At 41.1% G+C, this 24,958-nt stretch overlaps 1 protein-coding gene across 1 annotated transcript; it reads right to left on the reverse strand.

Moving 5' to 3' along the window:
* Positions 1 to 236: 236 nt before the first annotated feature.
* On the reverse strand, positions 237 to 15,963 carry LOC120852509 (protein fem-1 homolog B). The gene is made up of 2 exons (XM_040225786.1): positions 15,398 to 15,963; positions 237 to 6,479 (listed from the first exon to the last, which is right to left on the reverse strand). Exons 1-2 carry the CDS (start codon positions 15,643 to 15,645, stop codon positions 4,844 to 4,846), a joined length of 1,884 nt encoding a protein of 627 aa, XP_040081720.1. The 5' UTR covers positions 15,646 to 15,963; the 3' UTR covers positions 237 to 4,843.
* Positions 15,964 to 24,958: the final 8,995 nt, after the last annotated feature.

Consider the following 24,958-nt stretch of genomic DNA (forward strand, 5'->3'; position numbering starts at 1 on the left):
TACATATATACACACAGAAAAATTCTGGGAAGCTACTCAAAAAACTAGTGAGTATCCTCTGAAGAGTCCAAATGGGAGGCAAAGAGAGATGAATTTTTTTTTTTTTTTTTTTACTATTTGAATTTTTCTTAACTATCTGAATTTCCCCCCATGTACAACTTTCACAACTTTTAAAAAATGAATTTGACAAAATATTGTCTCAACACTGAACAATAAAGACACACACTTCAAGGCAGTTTTTTTCAAACATTTACTGAACACAAACACCATTTTTTCTTTTTACACAGCAATATTATTAGTTTCAAATTAGCTGGGCTATTAGGACTATCGATTACTACGAAATTAAAAATGATTCTACATGTCAAACTCAAATAGAAAATGCCATGCAATATATAAATCACTAACAGACCTCTGGTGCAGTCAGCAAGTTTACTATGTTTATTAAAGTCACGTAAATGGTTTGACAAAAGTGCACAATAGAATAACATCACTGGTTTGTTATAAATCACAGTGAATTACTAGAATACAACAACGTAATTCTTCTATGTGGAGGATTGCAGGATGAGGTGAGTGTTATAAAAGATAGGCTCTTTCACCATGTTAAGCCAGTCAGATTTTACTCCTCAGCTATGGACGTCTGAAAAGACTGGTTAGCAAAGCTAAGATTTTTCTCCCTCATCTTTTCTTCTCTACCAATTACTAAGCAACAACAAAAAAGGCCATGCACAAATTCTACAACACCTGATAAAAAACAGATACAAAACCTTGTTCATCACTTGGCAAAGCTTGTATCTTCGCTCCTTCATTTTTTTGACTAGGCCACTCAACACGTGACTTACCCCTAAATGAAAAGCTGTTAAAAAATTTAGCGAGTCTCACCCCTGCACACACATCAAGATACACTCCCCATAACCATCAAGTCAGTGTTCCTTCCCTACACATTAACACAAATGAACACACCACAAACCTAGGACTAGACATTTACTTTACAGTTTTAAAAATTAATGTATCTATCGCCACTATCCATGTAGTATTTATTTCAGATCCCACATTTGGAGAAGATACTGTACTACCCAGCCCATCTGAAGATTTGGGCAAATCTGCCAGGAATGTATGAGAAAGCCCGGCAATGTGCCATACACATTAGGAGCTCTCTACCTTCCAGAGAGGGTATCCAGAGCAGGGCTGTGCATTTTCAGAGCAGGAGTAAACACACAGCTTCAAAATCTTATGGACTAATAACTTTTCATAGAGCAAAAGGCAGAGTTTTGTTTTAACCCATTTTAATGTTACAGTATAATCAGTGAGGAAAACGGAATAGTCATCTGTACATTGAGACATCTGGCTAGCCTGAAAGGAATACTCAAGGTTTTTACAAAAAATCTACCTTAAAAGCAAGTCCTTTATACTTGTATCCATCTCCTCTCTAATCCAATCACTGGCTGCTTCTAAAGCCAGCAAAGTAATCCAAGGTCCAGTAACTCACTCCTCACCCTGCCCCTTTCCCCCAGAAAGAACTGTTTCTGCTCAAATAACCCAAAGCAACCTTATTCCTAAAGTAGCTGCCTCAGCTGAGGTGGAGACTAGTGACAGGCTATTGTTCCCTTGGCATCTAATTTTCAAAAACACTTGCCAAATGCAGAATTGATACTTATGCAGCTGCTGACCCCAAATCACATTTTACTTCAAACAGTGCTAGCCGACCTAAGTTTCTCATAGTTACCAAGTTACTAATCAACTATCAGTGTAATGAGATAAAACCCTTCCCAGAAACAAACAAGACCAAAGCTCGCTTTTTCATTGGCTGGTTGAAGTTCACACAGCAAAAAACCTTATGGACTGTGGCCTGTGAGAAAGCAATCCAGGGTAGACGGAAAACAATGTTGTTTCAGAGTTCTTAGGCCAAAATTTTCCCCTTTATCAGTCTAAGGATGGATTTGTTGCCCATTCCTTGAATTATACAGTTACCTAAATTCAAGAAATCAATTTTACCAATGCTTAAGTGCAAAACTCACCCAGGTTTCACATGGTTTGCCCAGGCATTCATCCACCTGGGTCTCTAATTCAAATTTATATGACAATTATTAAGCAATAAATTTTGATTGAATTTGTAATTTATCAAGGAAGATTTATAATCTAAACACAATTCTACCAATAATAAACACAAAATGACAAAAGTGGCTAAAAAAACAGCAATAGCCCAGAGTTCTCAGAGAAGCTGAGATACAGAACTATCATCACCTTTCTTACCTATTTATTTCCCTTTAAAAAAAAAGAAACTTAAGTTTGGGAAGGGTTTTGCTAAACGCATTTTAAAATAATTCTATCAAAAACAAATTAAAAAAAAAACAGGCATGTAGGTCACTTGTTTCAAGAATGGTTTTATACAGGTGTTTCACAATACATATTTGGATTTGTTTTACAAGACAGAATTAGATCCTTAGCAATATAGTGAACAATGTACTGCTATAGTACAGTTTAAAAAAAAAAAAAAATCTCAGTTACCATTAGCAAAATTCATAATCTATCCCAGTCTTCAAATTCAACTTTGTCAGCATTTCAATCAGCAGTTTTACTCTCTCCAGCATTCAGTCCTCCCTTCTCAAAAACACTGAGTACCATTATATTTCGTTGTCTGAATATGTACAGATAATCATCATTCTCATTTAATAAGTACGTAATACCTAAAATAGTTCTCATCCTGGGTAGCCAAAGGGATGAAATGTTTTATAAAACATGCAACATTATCTGATATTTTAAGTTCTGATGTTTAAAAATCATATGTATTAATAATGGAACCAAGGAAATACCAAGTATCACAGCTATTCCTCAGACTGTCAAGTAAGCAGGCCTTGAAGTCTGAAAAATACAGGGTCTGATCGGAGCTGTGAAAAAGGTGTGATTCACCCACCTGGAGGATGAGCATTTTCTCTTTCAGGCCATGAGAGTTGCCAAGAGCAAGGTACACTAGTTCCTTGATTCACACCAGGAAGATCAAGGCCAGTAATTTTCAAATTAGGGATCAAATACCTCCCTTTAGACCATCCTAAAAACCTTTCTTGTAAAAATCCCAGGTTAGGAAAATAGAAGTAGATCACTATGGCAGAATTCACCATCAAAACATTCCTAACTGAAGCAAGAAGACACGCAAAGTATAACTACAGCAACAGTAAAAGTACCCTGCATTCTTGGGGGAATAGGTTTTTAAAGTCCCCCATCCATTCCCTCCCATCCTTCAGAGTATCTCATTTCATGGGGTATCTCTATTTTATTTAAGGCCCTAGGTGCTGATTTTGGCTTGGTCACTCTCTTTTATACTGATCCAGCTGCAACCTTTTTCTTAGACTTCACAAAGCAATATCTATACATAAAATGTTAACTGAAATCTTGTTGTTTAATTTTATATTTGATGTTGCTACACCATTATAATGCTTTTCATTAAAGAAAAAAAGCTGCAGGTCTTCACTTACAGTACCATGCACTATGAGTAGCTAAGGCATTCATTTGGCACTAGAGAAAAAAATACAGATATAGCTAATTTTACTTATTATTTTTAACATTGAAAGAAATAGGTATGTACCCTTGAATTTCTGTGATGCTTAAAGATAATTACAGAATATTCTTTTATTCTGACAGTCAAAATGTTGTCATTAAAACAAAACCAAAACCATAAAGACCTCTGTAAAACCTGTTGGAATAAGTGACATTTTCTGGTTCCAAAATTTGCTGCCCTCAGACAGAAATAACTTTCAAAATGGCAATGAGAATTATTTTCATCATCAAAAACATTGAATTGATACCACTCTAGTGATTTTTCTACTTCTTATCACAGACCAAATGAAGAAAGTGAAAAAAATATCCCAGTTCCTTTTCACCTGTCATAAAAACCTTAGGGAGGCACAAATAATGCCCTCTGGAAAAGCAGTTTTCAATTTGAAAAGATACCACACAAGAAGAGAGGGAGAGGGGACAAAAACAGAATGTATAACTGTAATGTGACAACTTGTTTCATAGGAGAAAACACAGCAATCATAATTTTTACATGTCTGTGAGCTGAGTCAAATGTTGACTGCTAGAACTTAGATTAATCACATCAAAACAGAGATGTCTATGCATTTTAGAATCCAAGCCCAAAGGCAAATAGTCCATCAATATTCTCTGAAAAGTTGCTTAAGATTACTATTTTGTATGTATCACCAAGCATAATTCAACAATTTCAATGGATTTAACTTTATGAATTATGAATTATTATTGTTAGCACATTTTTCAGATTAATCTGCAGCTATACTTTTAAAAAATCCTCCTGATGTCATAATGTGTTGTATCATTTCACATAAATAATGGAAGAGTGGAAACCACCTATCGCAGTTTGGCATGTGCAGAACATCTGGATATTCCATTACTTTTAATGCTTCTTGTAGTTGTTTTCCTTCATGAAATCCTCAAAACTGCTGCAAAGGGTAACACGCTGACACAGGCCTTAACAGAAATGCTTTTCTAGGCAATTTTGGTAAAACATTTATCAACGTTAAATCAAATGTCCCTTGTTATATAAACAAAATATTTTATATTCCTTAAAAAAAAGAAAAAAAATAGCTAAGTGACCAATATCCAAACACCTTAAGATTATAGTTACACCTAAACAATGTGGCTTTGTTTAAAGTGATTTTGAAATCAATAACCACATGAGACAAGAAGACCAAATACAAAACTAAGGAAGGATAAGTAGGGAGGAAGGGTAGTGGAAAGAAAAGTAGAATTTATGAACACATAATTCTATTGTCTGTGATTAAAGTCCTTTACTTTTTAGCACCACATTAAACGATTTTACATATCCAGTCACTTAATGAAATCCAACAAACTCTTCAAGAGTTCTGGGGATCTGGTCTTGGTAGTTAATGTCATTAGCCCGAACTGCCCGGGCAGCCAGGCACTTGAGACTCATCTTCATTTGAGTTTTAAGTAGTATTTCTGATACCCCAGTTGTACTTTTGTCTAGCGGAGTTTTATTCTGTTTATTTGTCATGTCAGTGTGAGCGCCAGCTTCAACTAGACTGATGATGATAGAGTGCAAGGTCAAAAAATCACTGATGGGCCTGTTGTACTGAACGATAATGTGAAGGGCGCTGTTCCCTTCATTGTCCACAGCATTCACCTCAGCACCACAGTCCAGCAGGAGCTTTGTGACAAGCGCGTTTGGAAAGCTGCAAACGTCATTGGTGTGGAAATCATCAACCGGGGTATTTGAGTTGACAGCTAGATGCAGCAGGGTGAAACCTTCACGAGTTCTGGGATCAAGGTGAATCAGGTTGTAGATTTGCTTGTTAATTTTGCACTGATCTTCTTCACTGCACTGTGTTTTGGTGGAGATGCACACTAAATACAGAAAGGTATAGAGGTTACATTCATAATTGTCCATAGCACTGTGGACATCAGCATCTGGAATATTTTTTACTCTGTTCATACTCTGTTCTATTTCCAACACACTGCATCTCAAAACACATTCTATGTCTGGGGCCTTCACAGTTTCATTTAAATGTATCATCTGTGAAAAAACTTGGGCAAATCGAAGAAGATCCTTATGGGTATTTCTGTTGCCTTTCTGTCTGAGGTGCAGGGCATGAAGCCACAACTTGATACACTGTTCGAATTCCATGTTATCTGCATAAACAGCTCCCCTGTAAATGATGGGATGGGAAACATCAATGTTGTCGGCACCTAAAATCCGTTCCCGAACGATAAGGCCTTCCATATGAAGAGCATCTCTGTCTTGCCGAATGGATTCCAGTTCCTGAGGATTTCTACATTCAGTTCTATTCCCATAAGCATGGATTGGTGGGAGAACCTCTTTCTCAAGAATGTTATCACCATCTTGAAACCTCTCCAACATAGCTAAATATAAATAGTGGTATGTCTTCATGATGTCGTAGTTCTCGCGATCATTTGCAAAGGAGGCACCCAAGAGCTCCAAAGCTTCAATCCGACTTCTCCGGTCACAATCAGCATGAGAGAGCAATAGTTCGACAACATCAGCTTTACAGCTTTCAGCAGCTACTTTTAATGGCGTCATCCCATGGCCGTTCACCACTATAGCAGCACGCCATTTTATCAGCTCCTTCACAATATCTATGTGCCCAGCTTCAGCTGCAAAATGCAATGCTGTGGCTCCACAATGTGCTTTAGCATTCGGATCAGCACGTTGTTCTAAAAGATATCTGACCACGTCAGTGTGTCCCTTATAGGCCGCAATCATTAGGCAAGTGTTGTCATACTTGTTGGCAATGCTGATGTTGGCATTATTTTCGACCAAGTATTTCACAATGTCCAATCTGCCATCAAAGCATGCTGCCCGCAGGGGGGTTGAGTTAGTTACTGTGGTGTGGTTCACGTTGGCTCCATGACTGACTAGAAGCTTAACAACTTCAAAATGTCCCGCTCCTGCTGCACACCAAAGAGCAGTGGCACCATCAATGACATACCTGTTCATGAAAAGAACAAACAGTTAGAAAATGGGGGTCACCTGCACTAACATAAATTTAAAGGATGTAATCATTTACACTGACCCCAAACCTCAGTCTACAGAGCATTAGTTAAACATTAGTTTTGGTGAAAATAAAATCAGGTAATTTAAGTAAAGCACTCAGCATAGTACTTGTACCTAGTATGAGCTCAATAAATGTGAGTGATTATTAGTACTTCCACAGTATAAAAACTTAAAGAAAAAATAAAAAGAGTCACTGATTTCCTACTAGCAGAAGTACATAAATTTCAGAAAACAGAGGAAATGTATGAAGTTTTGTAATTTCTTTACCACCAAGCTGATTCCCTGGCTCTTAGAGGAAGGAGCACAGAACGTTCCTCCCTCCCAACACCCTCAGGTACCACAGTTTCTCTCAGTATATCAGTAAGAAAGCCACCACAATCTCTGTATTAATGTTGTTAGACACTGAGTCAAGAAGAAAAGTATTTGAGCAGATAATTTTACCTAGGATTATCTAAACTAGTAAGTATGTACATACTCTACTAAAGCAATGAAAATGAAATAATTACTGCTCCTTACAACATGAATGATACAACACAGGTCAAATTATATATCCTATGAAGTAAAAAAAGTACAATCCACTTGGTAAAAAAAAAAATCATAGTTCAACCCCAACTATCAATACTGTCTATCACTTCTGCTGAAAATAAAAGCCACACTTTATAAACATCCAAGCAATTACTTCTTTAGTTTCAAATAATGAAGCAAAATTTCTATAAGTAAAAGCATTCTCAGTAACAGCTACCTATATGGTTATCTATGGGGGAGAGCGTAGGATTGATTCGGAAGGGGCTTAAAGCTACTAGCCATGTCCTATATTTTGAACTGGGAGTGGCTACATGGGTGGATATTTGGGGGAAAAAAATTCATCAAATTGCATAAGAAAGATCTGTACATTTTACCGTATGGAAAACAGTCCTCAAAATAAATGTGAATACTTCTGAAGTTTCTTTTTAAATTTTCATTTTTAAAATGTCATTTAATTGTTAATTAATTTTTTAAACTAAAGAATGAATCAAGAGGGGGTTCCCTGGTTATCTAGTGGTAAAGAATCCACCTTGCAATGCAGGGGACACCGGTTAGATCCCATAAGGGATCCAGAAGATTCCACAAGCTGCAGAGCAACAAAGCCCGTGTGCCACAACTACTGAGCCTATGCTCTAGAGCCCAAGAGTCGCGACTACTGAGCCCCGGACACAGCGACCAAAGCCCGGGAAGCTTGCCTGGAGCCCACACTCCCGAACAAGAGAAGCCACCGCAATGAGAGGCCCACCCACCACAACTAGAGAAAGCCCACTACAGCCACGAAGACCCACCGGAGCCAAAAGAATAAAAATACACAAACAAATCTTAAAAAAGAATGAATCAAGAGAATAAGACATACATCAGTTGAAATGTTTTGGTGGTTGCCAACTGTAGCTTTTGCAGACAATTTAGTTTAATTAAAATTCACTTATTACATCTTTATTGTCATGATTATAATCACAAAATTCAAAAATGTTTTCTTAAAAAAGAAAAAAAGTTTTCTTTCAGTCAAAAAAAATACAATTTACAAAAGCACCAGAAAATACCAATGTCTAATAGTAAATGTAATGAAAAATGTACAAGACCTCTACTCTATACTGAAAACTACAAAACATTCCTGAGATAAATCAAAGACTTAAAGAAATGAAGAAATAGTCCATGTTTATTGTTTTGGAGATTCAAGAATGTTAAGATGTCAATTCTCTGCCAAAATAATCTACAGATTCAATGCAATCCAAATCAAAATCCCAGCAGGCATGTGTGTGTGTGTGCATGCATCCACATGTGTGTAGATACTGAAAAGCCAACTCTAAAATGTATAGAGAAATACAAAGGAAGGACCCAGAACAACCAAGATAATCTTGAAAGAAAAATAAAGCTGGAGGACAAAATACAGTAAGATGGTGTGTCACTGGCACAAGGATAGATAAATACTAATCAAAAGAAAACAACCAAAAACCCCACCCTAGGAACAGATTCACATATACAGGAATACAGATTAATGACAAAAGGTCCACTGAAATTCAGGTATAAAGTATGGTCTTTTTAATAAACAGTGAAGAAGCAGCCACTAGACATCTGTTTGGAAAATAAGTAACCTTGACCCTACTCGCAAAAATTTCAAAGTGGCAAAGACCTATAATATGTGAAACAAAACAATAAAAGCTTCTTAAAAAAAAAAAAAAAAGACTATCTTTATGACCTTGGGGTTGATGATTTCTTAAACATAATGCAAACAAAAACCATAAAAGAAAAAAACTGATTAGACTTCAAAAAATTAAAAAAAATTTTAAAGAAAGTGACCAGCAATCCATTCACTGGAGAATCTACAATCAATTATCTGACAAATCACTAAAAAAGCAAACTACTCCATTTTTTTAAAAAAAATGTGAAAAGACTGAACAAGTATACTTCAAAAGTATATATTCAAACAACCGATAAACATATGAAAAGATGTTCAAGATAATTATTCAGCAAGGAAATGCAAATTAAAACCAGGAGTTACCAATACACATTCACTAGAACAGATGAAATTAATAATACTGACATGACAATACCAAGTACTGGCCAGGACGTGAAGTAACTGAAACCCCTCCTGTTGATGGAAATTTTTAGTGGGAATATAATCTGGTTCAACCACTTTGGTGGTTGACTGCTTGAGAAAGTATTAAACATACACCAACCCTATGAGCCAACAGTCCCACCCCTTGGTATATACTTAAGAGAAATGAACGCAAATTCCACCAGAAGACATATACAAACATGTTCATACCAACATAATTTATAATAGTCAAATACTAAAAACAACCAAAATATCTGTCAACAGGATAAACTGCCATACATTCATATAATGTAATATTATAATACATTTTAAAAATACTTATACATGCAACTCAGTGGGTGACTCTCATAGATACTGTGTTAAACAATAAGAAGCCAGACAGAAAAAAAAAAAGAGTACACTGTATGATTCCATTTATAGGAAGTTCAAGTATAGGCAGAACTAATTTATAGAGATAGAAGTCAGAATAATCATTGCTTCTGGGAGGGGAAGGGAGAGGAAATGACTGAGAAAGGGCACAAGGGAAACTTTTAAAGTAACATCAATGTTCTGCCTATTGATCTAGAAAGTGATTACATGGATGTAAGCAAATTAAAGTTTTATAACATTTATACACTTAAGATTTATGCACCTTACTTGATATTATACCTTAACTAAAAATAGATACAATTTAAAAACAAAAGAGGCACAAGTCAATTTAAAGAAAGAGTTTAAACACAGAGTTAATAATGTCAATGTGTCAGGCACTGTACTAAGCAATAGAGCACATTTAATTCTCATTATAACCTTCTCCCAAAAATCCTTTAAGGTAGATAACCATTATTAAGCCCATTTTAAAGACATATAACTAAAAGGCTTATATGAGATTAAAAATACAAAAATCTTTAGAAACTATCAGTTCAGTTCAGTTCAGTTGCTCACTCATGTCCAACTATACAATGCATCAAATGTAAGGAAACAGTACATGTCATTGTTCAAACATGTTTCCATTTAAAAAGCTTTTTTCCCCCAATCTGATTAATGTAATCTACCCAAAAAATTGATACATAGTTAAAAGTTATATTTACATAGTTACAAAAGTTTCCTTGCACTTCTTAAATATAAAAAATTGTTACATGCTAGGAATAGGAAACAAAACTAAATAAAACTCAAGAACTGTCGTACTAAAATAAGCATTCACATGTATTATCTTTTGCAATAACCATACAAGATAAATAGGACCCCCATTTTAAAATGAAAAAAAAAAAGACAAAAAGTGATTAAAATTTTTTTTCTGGCCTCAAATTCCCCAGTACTAATGACATAAGGGAGAAGGAAATGGCAACCCACTCCAGTACTCTTGCCTGGAAAATTCCATGGATGGAGGAGCCTGGTAGGCTACCATCCATGAGGTTGCAAAGAGTCGGACACAACTGAGCGACTTCACTTTCTTTCTTTCTTTCTTTCTATAGTTCCTTTTGGAGAAGGAAATGGCAACCCACTCCAGTGTTCTTGCCTGGAGAATCCCATGAACGGAGGGGCCTGGTGGACTACAGTCTATAGGGTTGCAAAGCGTCAGATACAACTAAGCAACTCACACACACACACAATGACATAGGATTAAAAGTTAAACTACAAGTATATACTTCACTTGGGCTTCCCAGGTGGTTCAGTGGTAAAGAATCTGCCTGCAACGCAGGAGACGCAGTTTCCGTCCTTGGGTCAGGAAGATCCCCTGGAGAAGGAAATGGCAACCCATTCCACTATTCTTGCCTGGGAAATCCCATGAACAGAGGAGCCTGGTGGGCTTCAGCCCATGGAGTCGCAAAAGAGTTGAACATGACTTAGCAACTAAACAACAACGTCACTTGGTTTTTATAATCATTTAATACTTTTTCCAATGTAATCTATTAATTTCCATTTTCCCTACAGTGATATGACAGAAGCCTAGAAAAAGTTTCAATTATCTATTTTTATTGAGGCAATAAAAATTTTGAAATACTTAATGACAAAAATATTCACTGCAGAATGTCCTTCAGGAACATTACCCTTAGTAATTTTTAAATTTCTACACCTTAATCAGCATTAAAAAGATTAAAAGGACTAATAATCCTAACACTTATGACATTTTTTGTCCATAAAATACAGCTAAAGTTATAACTGCATACTGTCTCAAAACAAAATACCAAAAATATTTACTTTCTACAAATATTTCTAGAAAGTAAATAAAAACATAATCAAATGCAATATTTACTTAATGAGTATGGGAGAAGCACTATAAAACACTGATCTTTCTGGCCTAAAATTACAAATTTTAGGGGGTCCCTCATAGCTCAGTCGGTAAAGAATCTGCCTACAATGCAGGAGACCCAGGTTCGATTCCTGGGTGGGGATAATCCCCTGGAGAAGGAAATGGCAACCCACTCCAGTATTCTTGCCTGGAGAATCCCATGGACAGAGGAGCCTGGCAGGCTATGGTTTATGGGGTCTCAACCGTCAGACACGACTAAATGACTAAGCACACACACACACGTATTTCATCTGAAAAATCAAGAAACATTAATCTGGCATTAGCCTTTTAAAATAAAATGTATAAAAATAACATTTCTGATCACAAACCTAAACTCATCTATTGTCTGGTTCAAGCATTTGAACTGAAAATAAAAATTCATTCAGTGTAAATGATCAACACTTTATTTTAACCAAAGTCCTAAAATCATTTATTAGATCATATGTACTTCTTTGAAATATACACTGGAAATGACTTTCTAAATGAAGTCAAGTGACACTGTGCCCCTACGCCTTTCCTCTACCTGGACATTTAAGGATTTGTACTAGCACTGACTTTAAAAGAGCACTCGACAAAATTCCCAGAGGTCCTGTTCTCCTTCCTATCCATGTCAGCAAACTTCTAGGACAAGAGTTCCCCACAAACTCTGGCACTGCGTAGTCAGGCCCTCAGAACGCAAACCAGCACAATATTCCAAGATCACGTGATGCCTCTCCTTTGTTCTGGTCCATTTTTGTAACACTCTTAACAGCTTCCCATTCTACAACTAAAGGTTTTTCTTTCATTTCTATTCATGTAACTTTTCTTCTTATCCCCTCATCTATGTCAACTTTAATCTTAACAGAGTAAGCCATAAGTAAAATAATCTCAAATGTTACTCCTAAAAATTAGTACAAGGACTCAAATACCAGGCTTAACCTAGGTGGGTGGCTCTTTCTCCTTTGAGGCTGTATTATGAATTCACTTTAGTTTTCAAGGTTTTATAGATGTTTTTAGGCAGAATATAGACTTTTTAAAAGAAGTTATTGTAATATCTGTGTATGTCTCTCTCACATACACATAAAGGATTGTATCAAACCCATTATCATACAGGTGCTATTGCTGAAGATGAAGCTAAGAAGTGAGATTTTTTTTTTTTTTTGATATTAGGAAAACAACAGGATAAGTGATGAACAATCTGGCAAGCAATTGTGAAGACGATACATAAATTACTAAAAATTAGGAAACACTAAGCTAAAGCCCACAGAGAACCTGTCTGTCCCTATCTGGCCATGGGTCTCAAGTGAAGGGTTGGCCAAGTACCTCTCAAAAACCAGTCCCTGAGGGGTGAGTGAGCTTCATATTAACACCTCATTCAGACTAACATTTTCACAATGTCTGGAATGAGTGTAAAGTGAAATCATGACATTTGCAAATAACACTTTCTTCCTCTACTTTTGAAATGCCTAAATGACTGGAACAAACTGCAAAATAATCTCAGAATGGTGTGAGTGGGCAGAAAGGTGGCCAAGAATTTCAATTCTTCTGTTAATTAATTTGTAAGCTCAAAAGTAGAAACTTTGTATTTTTTTCTGTATCTTCCACAGTATGTGTGGGGCACAGTGCCAGGCCGATCACAGTCATTTAGTAAGTTTTAAAAAAACTAAGCTACCTTGACAGAGCAGCTAATGAATCCATAATTGTAATAATACATAAACATAAAAGACAGATTGAAGAAAGCTCAGACAAAATGTCGAATGACAGAAATGTTTGCCATTCCAGTCTCACCAGTCTCTTGATATTTTACATGACAATCACCAAAATCTGGCCTCCACCTCACTCCAGTCTCCCACAATCTCTTTCTTAATTTCCCAGGCTTGAACCCCTCCCTGCAGCAGCACTGAAACACTTGTCATTGCAAGTGCACCATGTTGCTGCTCCTCTTCTTTACTTTCTTTCTATCCTTTAAGACTGAGCTCAAACAGCACCTCAGCTGTGAAAACTTCCCTGCTTCTCCCAGGCAAACCTGAGCACGTCCTCTTCCTGCATTCCCTCACTAGTCCAAAAGATTCCTGTAACGCTAAATGGCATGGCATCTATTACTCATTTTCACCAATCTTTCCCCTCCCCACTGCACCTTAATCCCTCCCACCCAGGGCCACCTGACTGTCTTCCTGGGAACCGTATGTTACTCAATCTCTGCATACCCAATCCCTACTATAGAGCCTGGCACACAGCAGGTGTTCAAAATATGTTTGCTTACTAAACTTAATTTCACTGGTCAGTGCAAAATATGGGGCAAGATAAGCCACTATGAAGGCTCAGTGCTACATTTCTTATCATTTCAGGTTCTCTTAATTGCCACCTCAAAATACGTCTCTCTTTGACAGTTAAGAAAGATAAGCAAAGCTTTTTCAAATGCTTTAGAAAAAACTATTTTTTCTTGCCACTATTCTCTCCTCATCAAAACAGGCCTCAGCGATCTCCTTAGCAGCAGTGGATCCAGCAGCTGTTACTGCAGAGATTCATAGCTCAGTGGATGCTTGTGCTTATACAACTGGAATGGTGCTCGAAGTTCAGAGGTCATTCTACTTCGCTCCTCCTCTGTGTATAGGAAAGGCTGTGGGAATGCAGAGAGTTACAAAAAGGACACAGAAGCCAGTAAAGGAAAACAAACAAGAATCAGGTTGCCATCTGTGGTTAACATGATAAAGACCAAGGCCTTAATGTCTACAGAGGTGGTACTAGACATTAACCACCACTCATGGGCTATCATTTCAGTAAAATGTAATACTCTGAAATATTTCCCTCTAATCTGAAACAGAAGAAAAAGCTCTTCTTGTTTCAACTTAAAAAAAAAAAATCAATCAAAATTCAACAATACCCTAGTCAACTCAAAGAAGAATTGTTTTTTTCAATCAAGTTTTATCCAAGCAGTATTCAATTATCAAAACTAAAGATACGTATCTTTATACTTGGATCACATCTATCTCAAAAGAAGAAAATGCTGGAAGAGCTTACCTACTGGCACAAGTCAACAAAAACAAATGCAATCAATGAAGCAAAATCTTTATGAAGTTGTAATCTGTAAAACAGGTTATAACCAGCCACACAGAAAAGATAATGTCAAACCTGACAATTCTGCATTCAACAATATGACACCTCAAAATACGTACAATTCAACCTAAATGGCAAATTTTAACTATGACAATATGCATTTTTGAACTCCCCACGTGGAATAACAGTAAATTATCAAGCTTCCCCAGATGATGGGATAACAGTAATTTTAAATGGCATCATCTTCTCCCACACCAGGTCCTATGCCATTTTCGCAGCCAACATACCTCTTTCCCAGCAATGTGTAAGTCAGAATCATGTCTGGGGATGTCTGGCTGCATGACAATCCCGCAAGAGGCTGAAGCTGCTGCTGGTTCTAGGGGCTTATTTTGACATTAAGGTCCCATAAGCCACTAAAGGCTTTATCAGACACTCAGAGCTAAAATTGGGCGGTCAAATAATTCATCGGAGGTTTCCAATGTTAATTGCTGACCTTGTTAATTTCTGATTTCGGTTACAAGTCCAATCCTGACAGAGGGAAAACCTGAAACGCCGCTACGTCCTCCATACTGCTTGTTCATACACTATCTAGAAAAGCATTGGTTTTTGCCTGCGTGCTCAGTCGTGTCCGACTGTTTGCGACCCCATTCACTGAAGCCCGCCAGGCTCCTCTGTCCATGGGATTTCCCAAGCAAGAATACTGGAGAATACCTATTAGATATTAAGACAGAGGGTGTGGCTATTTACCTATAGAGGGAATAAGGGGTAGCGGCGGTAAGGATGGGCAGCAAAACATGGAATGGAGTATCCGCCCTAGAAGATGAAGTGGTTATTAATGCGGCAGGTCAGGAGATACAAAAATGGGAGAAGTGATACCTCCATGAAGTGAAAGAGTGGGACAGGAAGATCCATGAGGTGATAGGTTCGCACGCGTTAGAGGCGGCAGATGCTGGGATGTACCTACCCGTCGAAGCGGACGGTGCCAGTCTGCTGAGTCTGCACCCGGTAATGTTCTAAAAGCAAGCGCACCACCTTAGCGTGCCCATTGCGAGCTGCGATGATGAGGGGCGTGGAGCGCTGCCCTCCCTGCTGGCTGACATAGCCAAGCAAATAGCGGATGTCGCTTTCAGACCGGTTGAGAAGCAAGGCGGCCAGAGTCAGAACCTTGCCCTCGCTGGCCGCCTTGTATACATAGCCAGCCAGGCCCTCCATGGCCGCCGCCAACTCCAACACCCGTTTGGTCGCCACTGCTGCTGCTGCCTTGCGCCCCCGGAGGCCGCGTTCGCCAGCGCTTGAAAACTGGGCTCGCACAGCCCATTCAACAGGGCGCCGCCGCCGCCGCCGCCGCGCCCAGGCAGCAGCGCGGCCCGGGGAGGGCTGAGACGCAGAGGTGGCCGAATGCCGCGGGGGGCAGGTCTGCGATCCAGCCCGGGCAGGGAGGAGGGCGGTCAGGGCCGCCCCCAAGGCCCCAGGCGCCGGCCCTGGGCCGAGGGCATCTCCATGGCGGCCGCCGCCCCGGGCCTCAGGCCGGACCCCTCCTTCCTGCGGGCTGCGACAGGCGCGTGCCCGAGCTACGGATCGCCGGTGAAATCCCAGCAGGGCCGCGCGCGCCCCGGAGCGCGAAGGACGGCCGCGTTTCACCCGACCCGGCCCGGCAGGCCTACGGCCTGAAGCTGCCTCGTCCTCCGCCTCCGCCCTACGCCCTCCCCAGGAAACCCGCAGGCCCTAGCCCACTGGAGCTCAGAAACGCCAGACGCAGTCGAAGGTTTCCGAGGTCCACGCCTGGGAAGGCCCTCGGAGCGAGGGGGAACGCTGCGGCGCCAGCAGCCCCTGGGCTCGGGACGGGGAGGGAGGCGGGCCTCTGCAGGCTGGGCCGAGAGGGGGAGGGTGCGACCAGGGGACGGTTAAGTGGGGTGTCTCTTCCAAAGCCTGCCGGCTGGAAAACAAGGCCCAATGAAGAAAGGTTCTGCTACGCGAAGGCGGCCCGTACCCAGTTCGGCCCTGATGTCCTCATTGCCCTTGCTGCTCGGAGCTTCCAACTCGTCCCCATTAGGCCCTACGAGTCCCTAGCCTGGGAGTGGTACACAGTGAGACCACTGAACCGTTACTACTGGGGGGTGAGGGGGCGCGACTCGGGGGCTCTTCCCTTTTTGCCATAGACCTTATGGGACCCTTCACCCGACTGGGGCCCGGGGAGGCGAGTACGCGGACCTGGCAGGGTCCACTTTGAGACCAGGGCTGTGTCTCTGAGTCCTAGAAATAAGGGAGGACTTCGGGTGTTGGCACGAGGCTTTGAGAAGGGACTGGAAGTCCGGCCTGTCCTCCCTGGAGAGGAGGATGAAGTGTGTGAGAAGGGAACAAAAAAGGGCTCACCCTGGGACGGAGGGCAAGGCCTGTGTTCGCACAGACCAGGACTCTAATCCTGAGCCTGATGGAGCCTTCCATCAGGAGAAAACTCAGGGAGTTTTCTCCCATATCTCACAAGATTGTTAGGATTTGAAAAGAGCATTCATCCAAGGAATTTTAGAGGTCTGCTGTGTGCCAGGCTCTGCTTGGCTCTAGGGATTCCGTGATAGACCAGATGAACACAGTGCCTCTTCAGGGACTGTGTTGTTGTGGAGAAAACAGACAATAAAGTAAACAAATAATAGGCAAGACTGGTTGAGTTTATATCACTATGATTTTGCTGTGAAGCAAGTGAAATAGAGTGATGGTGGAGTGGTGCTGATTTAGTGCGTGTGGTGGGATAAGACCTCCATGACAGGTAAGGAGAACGGGGTATTTTAGGCAGAGGGAAAGCTAGTACAAAAGCCGTGAGAGGGAACAGTCTTGGTGAGTTCAGAAACAAAGGTAAGACTGGCTTCAGCAGACTAGGCCATAGGAGAGCGACAGGAGATGGAAGCTGAGTGCGGGTCTTGTTAGGGCCCAAATTACCCATGGTAAGTTTAAATTCTTCTCAAATCTGATGGGGGCATTTGAGTAGTTTTAAACAGAAAAGTGACAAGATATGGTTTATATTCTTTAAAAGATCAGTCTCTAGTAGGCAAGAGGCAAGGCAGGAAGGCCACTTAAGAGGAAAGGTTTGGGACTGGGATGGTAGGAGTGGAGGTGATGAAGCCGGTGGGGCAGTCACAAAAAGTCCAGGTTCATTATGGAGGTCACTCCCTCCACACACACACAAAGGATAGTATCTACACCACCACCCCTAAAACGCAAAGGACAATATCTAACACAGAGGAAGAGAAAATACATTTATTTCGTCCCAAGGGACCAGGCTGGGCTCAGTTCAGATAAATTATTGCATGTGAACCCCACTATTCCAATCCTGGTTGGAATGCCTCATCTTAGTTGCAGAGCTATTGCTGGGGGTTTGGGCCACTGCTCAAATTTTCTCTTCCACTCTGCAACACAACTTTACCTATTTTCAGATCTCTTTACTTTTTTTTCCCATATTAGACAAAAACAACAGAGCTGAAGATAGGGTTCTACTAGTAAAGTCTCTGAAGTAGCCGGTGGAAAAGAAGAGGAAGCTGGTTGTTCTCATTCTGGGGCTTCAAGATTGGAAAAAATTCCAGTTCTTGACAGGCTGACCCAGGCTTTTTGGCGTCTGGGCCAAATGTGGAGTGTGGGACCTGAGGGCTCCCTTCCAACTGATTTCATTCCCAGGCTCTGTATAGAAATACCAGACTCCTCCTATTCGCACCCCCTCTCTCTGTCTCCCTCCCTTCTTCCCTCTCTGTGTAGCCCTTTTCCCTGCATCATTCTTTTCAAACTCAACTTTTTGAAGGTGATTTAGATTCTTCCCTTTGGTTTCATTTTCTGAAGGAGACATGATTCATCCAACTATATATTCATTGCTGAATCAGAAACTTTCTTCTTCCTCTTCTTGCCTTTTTGAGATGAAGTAGGGTTCTTCCTTGGAAAAGGAAATGGCAACCCACTCCAGTGTTCTTGCCTGGAGAATCCCAGGGACGGGAGAGCCTGGTGGGCTGCCGTCTATGGGGTCACACAGAGTCAGACACGACTGAAGCAACTTAGCAGCGGCAGCAGGGTTCTTCCTGGTGCTAACACCTCACTTTGGTGGTATAACTGGATGAGTGCTAGGAGGGGTGACTAAACCGAGAGTCATGAAAAGGGCTCAGAACTTGCACTTTGGGGCCTCCACCCCGAGATGGGAATATCCTTCTGCTCCGGCAGCCCAAGGTCAGGAGCCTTCTTTGTTTATCACCATTGCCTAGTCTAAAATTCTGGGCTCCCTGGGTTGCCCAATAGCCATTAACTGACTGGAGGCTATTTGGTTGCCTATATTTACCTGGGCTTGGAGGATGATGTTTTTGTGGTCAGGTTGTGCAAACTGGAGAGAAGATGTATAAACACAACAAGGCTGTTTTTCCAAAGGCCAGTGCCCAGAAATAGCTCCTTGTTTTTCTGACCTATTCCCTTCCACTTTGACAGAAAACCACTGAGCAAATGATCAGTAATAAAATATAACTGAAAATAGTTGTATCCAGATGGGAGATTGATTTGCTAATGACAGCAAATTGTAGCCTTCTACCTGGACAAAAGACAGGACCAACCTCCAGCGCTTTGCTTTCTGGGGATTGGAGGTGACCTGTGAGTGGAATTAGCTGTACTTTCCATAGGAACATTCATTTTTCCAAGCCAGGTTGGCCCAGCCTACAGCTCCAAGTCAGTGGTGTTTCTCAGATTTTGTTTAAGGCGCATTCAAAATGTCATTTTTCAAGCACCAGTAAAGATACTTGTTTTAGTCCTATAAGTCTCCCATATACTCTAATGGAAGAGGATAACGTTGGGTATTGAATAGATCTGGGTTGGACTCCCTTCTCTGTACATTAGCCATGGCCTTGGGCAAGTTTCTTCACTGTACAATGGAGGTAATACTTTATTTGTAGGGCTAGTGTGATGCTGATAAGCAAGCTCCTTCACCCATCCTCATCCTGTGAAGTAGCGCCCATCAGTACACGTTTCTCTTCTCCCTAGCTCCCGCCCTGGCCATACTTCTATTGTGCCATTACCTTGTTCAGGAAAGGACTTCTGGGACTTCCCTGGAAGTCTAGTGGTTTAGACACTGCACTCCCATGACAGCAGGGGGCACAGGGTCCATTCCTGGTCAGGGAGCTAAGATCCTGCATGCTGTGTGGCATGGCCAAAGAGAGAAAAAGGGATTTCCAGCCCATCTGGATTTTTCCTACAGGCATGTGTCTGTGTCTGGACACATGGAGAGCCCATATGCAAGGGGCTAGGGAGAAGGAAATGGCAACCCACTCCAGTGTTCTTGCCTGGAGAATCCCAGGGATGGGGGAACCTGGTGGGCTGCCATCTAAGGGGTCGCACAGAGTTGGACACGACTGAAGCAACTTAGCAGCAGCAGCAGCAGCAGGGAGAGTAATTGACAAGAGGTTGGAAAGTCCAAAAGAACCACCAAAGAAAGATGTCAGAAATCAATGACAAGCAAGAAACCACTGATGACGTCTCTATTAGCCCATTTTCAGAGGAAAATGTTGACCCACTGGCCTTTGTCTCCTTGTCTTCTCTCTCCCAGGCTTCCCCGATACAATAATTGTCAAAGACCTAATGTGGAGGAGAGAGGGCAGCTGGTCTGTGTCATTTCCCAACCCAGTTCACCCCTGCTGGTGTAAGTTTACCAGGAATGTAGACTGAAATAGGGGCTTCCCTGGTGGCTCAGACGATAAAGAAACTGCCTGCAATGTGAGAGATCCAGGTTCAATCCCTGGGTAAGGAAAATTCCCTGGAAAAGGTAATGGCAACCCACTCTAGTATTCTGGCTAGAAAATTCCCTTGGTAGAGTGAGCTTGGCAGGCTACAGTCCGTGGGGTTGCAAAGAGTAAGACAGTACTGAGAGACTTTACACTACTGCTACAGACTGAAGTAGACACAAGTCTTCTTTCTTCTAACCTCATCCCTCCCTGGAGAGTGGTACCTCCCAGTCATGTACCCTGGGATTATAATAACGGAAATAACAATGGTGAGCTCATGCCACGTGCTTACTGTGTGCCAGGTATCGCAGTAAATGCCGTGTGCAGATTAGCATGTTAAAGTTGTGCAAGCCTCTGAGGGCCAGGCCACTGTTACCATCCTCAATCTTCAGGTGAAGCAACTGAGACTGCGATATTGTGTAACTTGCTCATGGCCTCGTAACTAGAGTGCGGTAGAATGTCAGGATTTGGATGTCAGCTGTTTGATCCCCACCCCCTGACCCTGCTACCAGCCTTCTGTTCCCTCTTTATCCCCACTCTGAGTGGCTCTCATCCCACCTGTTCTCTGCAGCTAGGATCTCAGCTAGAGGTCCCCAAGGCTCTCTATGGTCCTGATCGCTTTGCCAGAGCCTAGGTGCCAATGAGTTAATCTGATCATCCATTCGTTGCTAATGGGGGAATGAATGCTAGCAGAAACTCTTCCCCACCTGGCCACCCCCCATACACCCTGGACATTCCTCACTCCTGCCAAGAACACAGGTCCATTTCCAAAGCAAGTGCTGTCTCATCCTAGAGACCATCTTTGTTTGCCCTGAGCTCTGTACCACTTTATACCTTTCCTGGGACCCTTATCTCTTTCGAATGATAACTCATGTCTGTCTAGCACTTAATGGTCTACAATACTTTCCAATTTGCCTAGCCCAGCCCCCACTTCCTAGGCTTCTTAACCATTTTCTATAGCCCACGTGACAAGAGAGCATGCAGTTTAGCATCCAAGGTCCACCACTTGCTAGACAAGTTACTTATTGACTTCTTCACTCCATTTTCTTATTGTGAAATGGGAGAATAATAATGCTTGTTTCTCGTTGTTGTGAGGGTTGAATGAAGTAAACACACAGAGACACATAGAAAAACACACCGACACACATACACACACAGCAAGTAACTCATTAAGTGTTGGCTGCTGTTATCATTATTTCACTGAATTCCCAAACCCTGTGGGAAAAAAATCAAAGGCAATCTGTTCTTGTCACCAGTTTAACTCAGTTCTCTAAGCTCTCTGCTAGCTCTGTCAAGCTCTGATTCTACCGTGAATCACGGTTATTTATGGACACAACTTAGTTCTATGATGTAGCTACCCTGAAGGCCCAGCCCTTATCAGAGGGCCTTGTATATAGGAGGCTGTCCCGCCAGGTTGGGAGTTAGTATGTAACAATAGTCCCTACCTCATCCAGGCTGTGGGAGGAACTAATGAGAAATTTCTGTAATATACTCTTTAGTATAGTGCCTGGCACTAAGTAAGCTCCTAATAAACCAGAATCACTATTGTTCCATCTTACAGTGAGGCTCCCAAACATGTTCCTTAAAAACATAGACTCTGCAACCGTACTGTCTGGGTTCAACTTAGTGCTAATTCTATTAGACTCTAAGTTAATTAACCACCTGGGCCTCAGTTTCCTCATCTGTTAGATGGACATGATAACAGCATGTATCTAAATGAGGTTGTTCCATAGATTAAATGAGTTAATATAATAAACACACTTAGATGTGTGCCTGTCACATGTTGGTATATGTAAGAGCTTTTTGTCACCATTTATAGATGGGGAGACCCAGGCTCAGAGACATCAAGCAGTGGTGGAGCTGGGATCCAAATCTAACTGAGGCTGTCTGAGACCAGAGCCTCACTCTTACTGTTAGGATATGTTGCTGCCCCAGATGATCCATGTGTATTTTAACAGTAGCCTTCTCCTGTGGTGGAGATGTCAAGAGTAGAGGAGAGTAAGCTAGCACCAGAGATCTCTGGGGTAAGGGAGACCACAGGATGCCCTCAAGCCAAGCCATAGGAGTGGCTTTTTCCTCACCTGTGTCTGGCCGTATGATTTTAGCGTTCTACCAAGTCTCAGACCCAGAAGGCCTAAAAATGGCACCACCCATGCAGACCTCTGACCCAGAATCTGCAGCAAAGCTCTCATTATTGCACATTGATGTCACACTCAAAGATGGGCCCCTGATTTTTAACACAAAGAGGCCCTAGCCTTGAGGCATTTTCCATTTCTGAGGCATGATTCAGCCTAGGAGTCAAGACCAGACAGACTTGTTCCAGAGGAAGGAGGCCTGGGTGGCGAATGCAGAGGGAGAAGAAAAACAAACAGGGCTTAGAGCTGAGCAACTCTCACAGCTGCTGGGCTGCAGGGGGCTGGAGCAGAAGCGAACAGAGGGAGCCTGCCTGCACAGAACGGGGTGCCCACTGACCAATTTATCTTTCCTGAAGCCAAATGTATTGATTTAAATAGGAATCCAGCCCATGCTTCTAAAGCCCCAGAAAAACACTAATAACATTTCACAACTGTGAAGCACAATATGATTGCCAAAGCATTCCACATAAGTAAGCTCAATTTTAGCTGCTTGTTAAAATAATTTGCATCTCTTATTACAAAGCATCAAGTGCTTATGAGGAATACTATGAAATGTTTTTAAATGTAAATCTTAAAATGTCAAGTATGTATATATTGCACCACTAGTAATAACATTTTCAGTAAATTTCTAACTATTTTTTTTTCCCGAGCCTATGTACATACAGAGGTCATTTAAACAAAATTGAGAAGTACTACAAAGTTGTTTTTCTTTTTTTTTTTTCAATTTATTCAATCATGCCATGTGGCATGTGGGATCTTACCAGATCTGATCCCACAGACCAGAGATCAAACCCATGCCCCTTGCACTGGAAACACAGTCTTAACCACTGGACTGTCAGGGAAATCTCCAGAAAGCTTTAGATCTTTTCTTTTTCATGTAACATAAAATCACAGGGATTTTCTAATGGTGCCAAATGTTTAGCTGTAACAATTCATAATGACTGCATTTATCAGTATAGATATACCACAATGCTGTAGCCACACCCTAATTGCTGGACATTCCAGATATTTACAAAAGTTGAACTCTTTAAATAATACTGCTGTGAACATCTTTTTACTTACATTTTTGTCTATATATCTGATTATGTCCTAATAGTAAATTTCTAGTAATGAAATTACTAACTCCAAGGATTTTAATATTTTTGAGTACATATAGCCAAATTACTCTTGAGAAAAATGTATTCAGTTTACCCTCTGACCAGCACCGTGTGACAATTACCTCTCACTCTCTGATTGAGCCAGTGAGTTAGGTAACAAGCATCTCATGTTACAAATGTGGAAGATTGGGATTCATACAACTGAAAGTCAAACTCTAGTGCCCTGGATTTGGTGCCAGGGATCTTCCCACTCTGCCTTCTAGACAAGATGAACTCTGAAAAAGATTTTCCTGAGTAATGGAGTTGTAGAAAATTTTATTTTTATATCCTCATCTATTGGTGAAAATATTTTTTTACATCTTCAGTTTCTTGACCTTATTTGTGCCATGGGCCCCTTTGGCAGCCTAGTTAAACCCCTGGGGCTTCCCTGGCGGTTCACTTCCAATGCAGGGGACATGGGTTTGATCCCTGGTCAAGGAACCAGGATTTCACGTGCCGCAGGGCACAGCCAAAGAGAAACAAAGGAAAAAGCCTACCAGCCCCTTCTCAGAGTAATGTATGTATATGCATTTAACCCAATTATATTAAATATAAAAGCAAAATGATGATGGAGTAATGCTCCTTTATGACAAGGAGCATTAATGACAGGATCTAGAACTACATGGAAGGAGAGGTGGCCCATCAGGCGTCCTGAGTGTTCCTGTACATTCTAGCTGAGCTTGCTCTTGGGATATCAGCAGCTTCAGTAGCGGGACACTTAGGCAACAGAGTAACTTATTCCCTGCTTTCTGGAGAACTGCTGGGCCTTGGTTCTCAGTTCTTCTTACTTAACAGAATTTACTACATGTGCTCCAGTCACCTGGCCCTCTACATTGCCCCGTGGGAATTAGCGCTGAGGGAAACTGCACAGACATGCTGACACCCTCCCTACCCCTTTTAATATGAAGAATGAAGTCTTACATCTGGTATCTACAAGTTTTGTGTCTTCAGTCCTTATCCAGGAAACTCTAGCAAGCTGACTTAGCTTGTAGGGAGGGTAAAGTCTGAATGCCTTCACAATTCTGACCCTACCGTTCATTTCAAAGCAGAGTTGAGTGTAAATGATATGTTGAGGTGTATGCAACAGCTATAATGCAGACCAAGAATACTTGTAGTTTTTACTGGTACAAAAGTCACTGTAGTTTATTGTATACATTCAGCTAAAGGTTTCTGAAAATGTCAGGTTTTTTTTTTTTTTCCTCATTCAAGTTCACAGATTTTTAGGAGAACTCTTGGCTGCTGCCAACACCTCAAAAGAAGACCAGAAAATCCTGTTGATCAAGCAAAGCAAGTCTAAGTTAATTTGATATTTACTGCAATAAGGGAGAGTAACACCTTGAAAGAGACTTGGTGTAGTTACTAAGAGGATTTCAAGAAAGGGTGTTTACAGGATTTGGAGGCCTGGGCTCAAGTGGTTTAAGGTGGTTTTTCAAAGCAAGAAACTGATGTGGATTGGGCACAGTTTATGACATTTAAGATAGCTTGGGATTCTCAGACACAGAGAAGCAGAGGTCTA

This window comes from Oryx dammah, unplaced genomic scaffold (genome assembly GCF_014754425.2).
Source record: "Oryx dammah isolate SB20612 unplaced genomic scaffold, SCBI_Odam_1.1 HiC_scaffold_26, whole genome shotgun sequence".
Classification (NCBI taxonomy): domain Eukaryota; kingdom Metazoa; phylum Chordata; class Mammalia; order Artiodactyla; family Bovidae; genus Oryx; species Oryx dammah.

What these genes read in the sequence shown, in the direction of transcription:
- LOC120852509 (XM_040225786.1), bottom strand. Translation starts at nt 15,645, where the DNA reads ATGGAGGGCCTGGCTGGCTATGTATACAAGGCGGCCAGCGAGGGCAAG. An exon ending in GGCACCGTCCGCTTCGACGG is followed by an intron (nt 6,480 to 15,397) that starts GTAGGTACATCC and finishes TTTCATGAACAG; the next exon opens with GTATGTCATTGATGGTGCCA.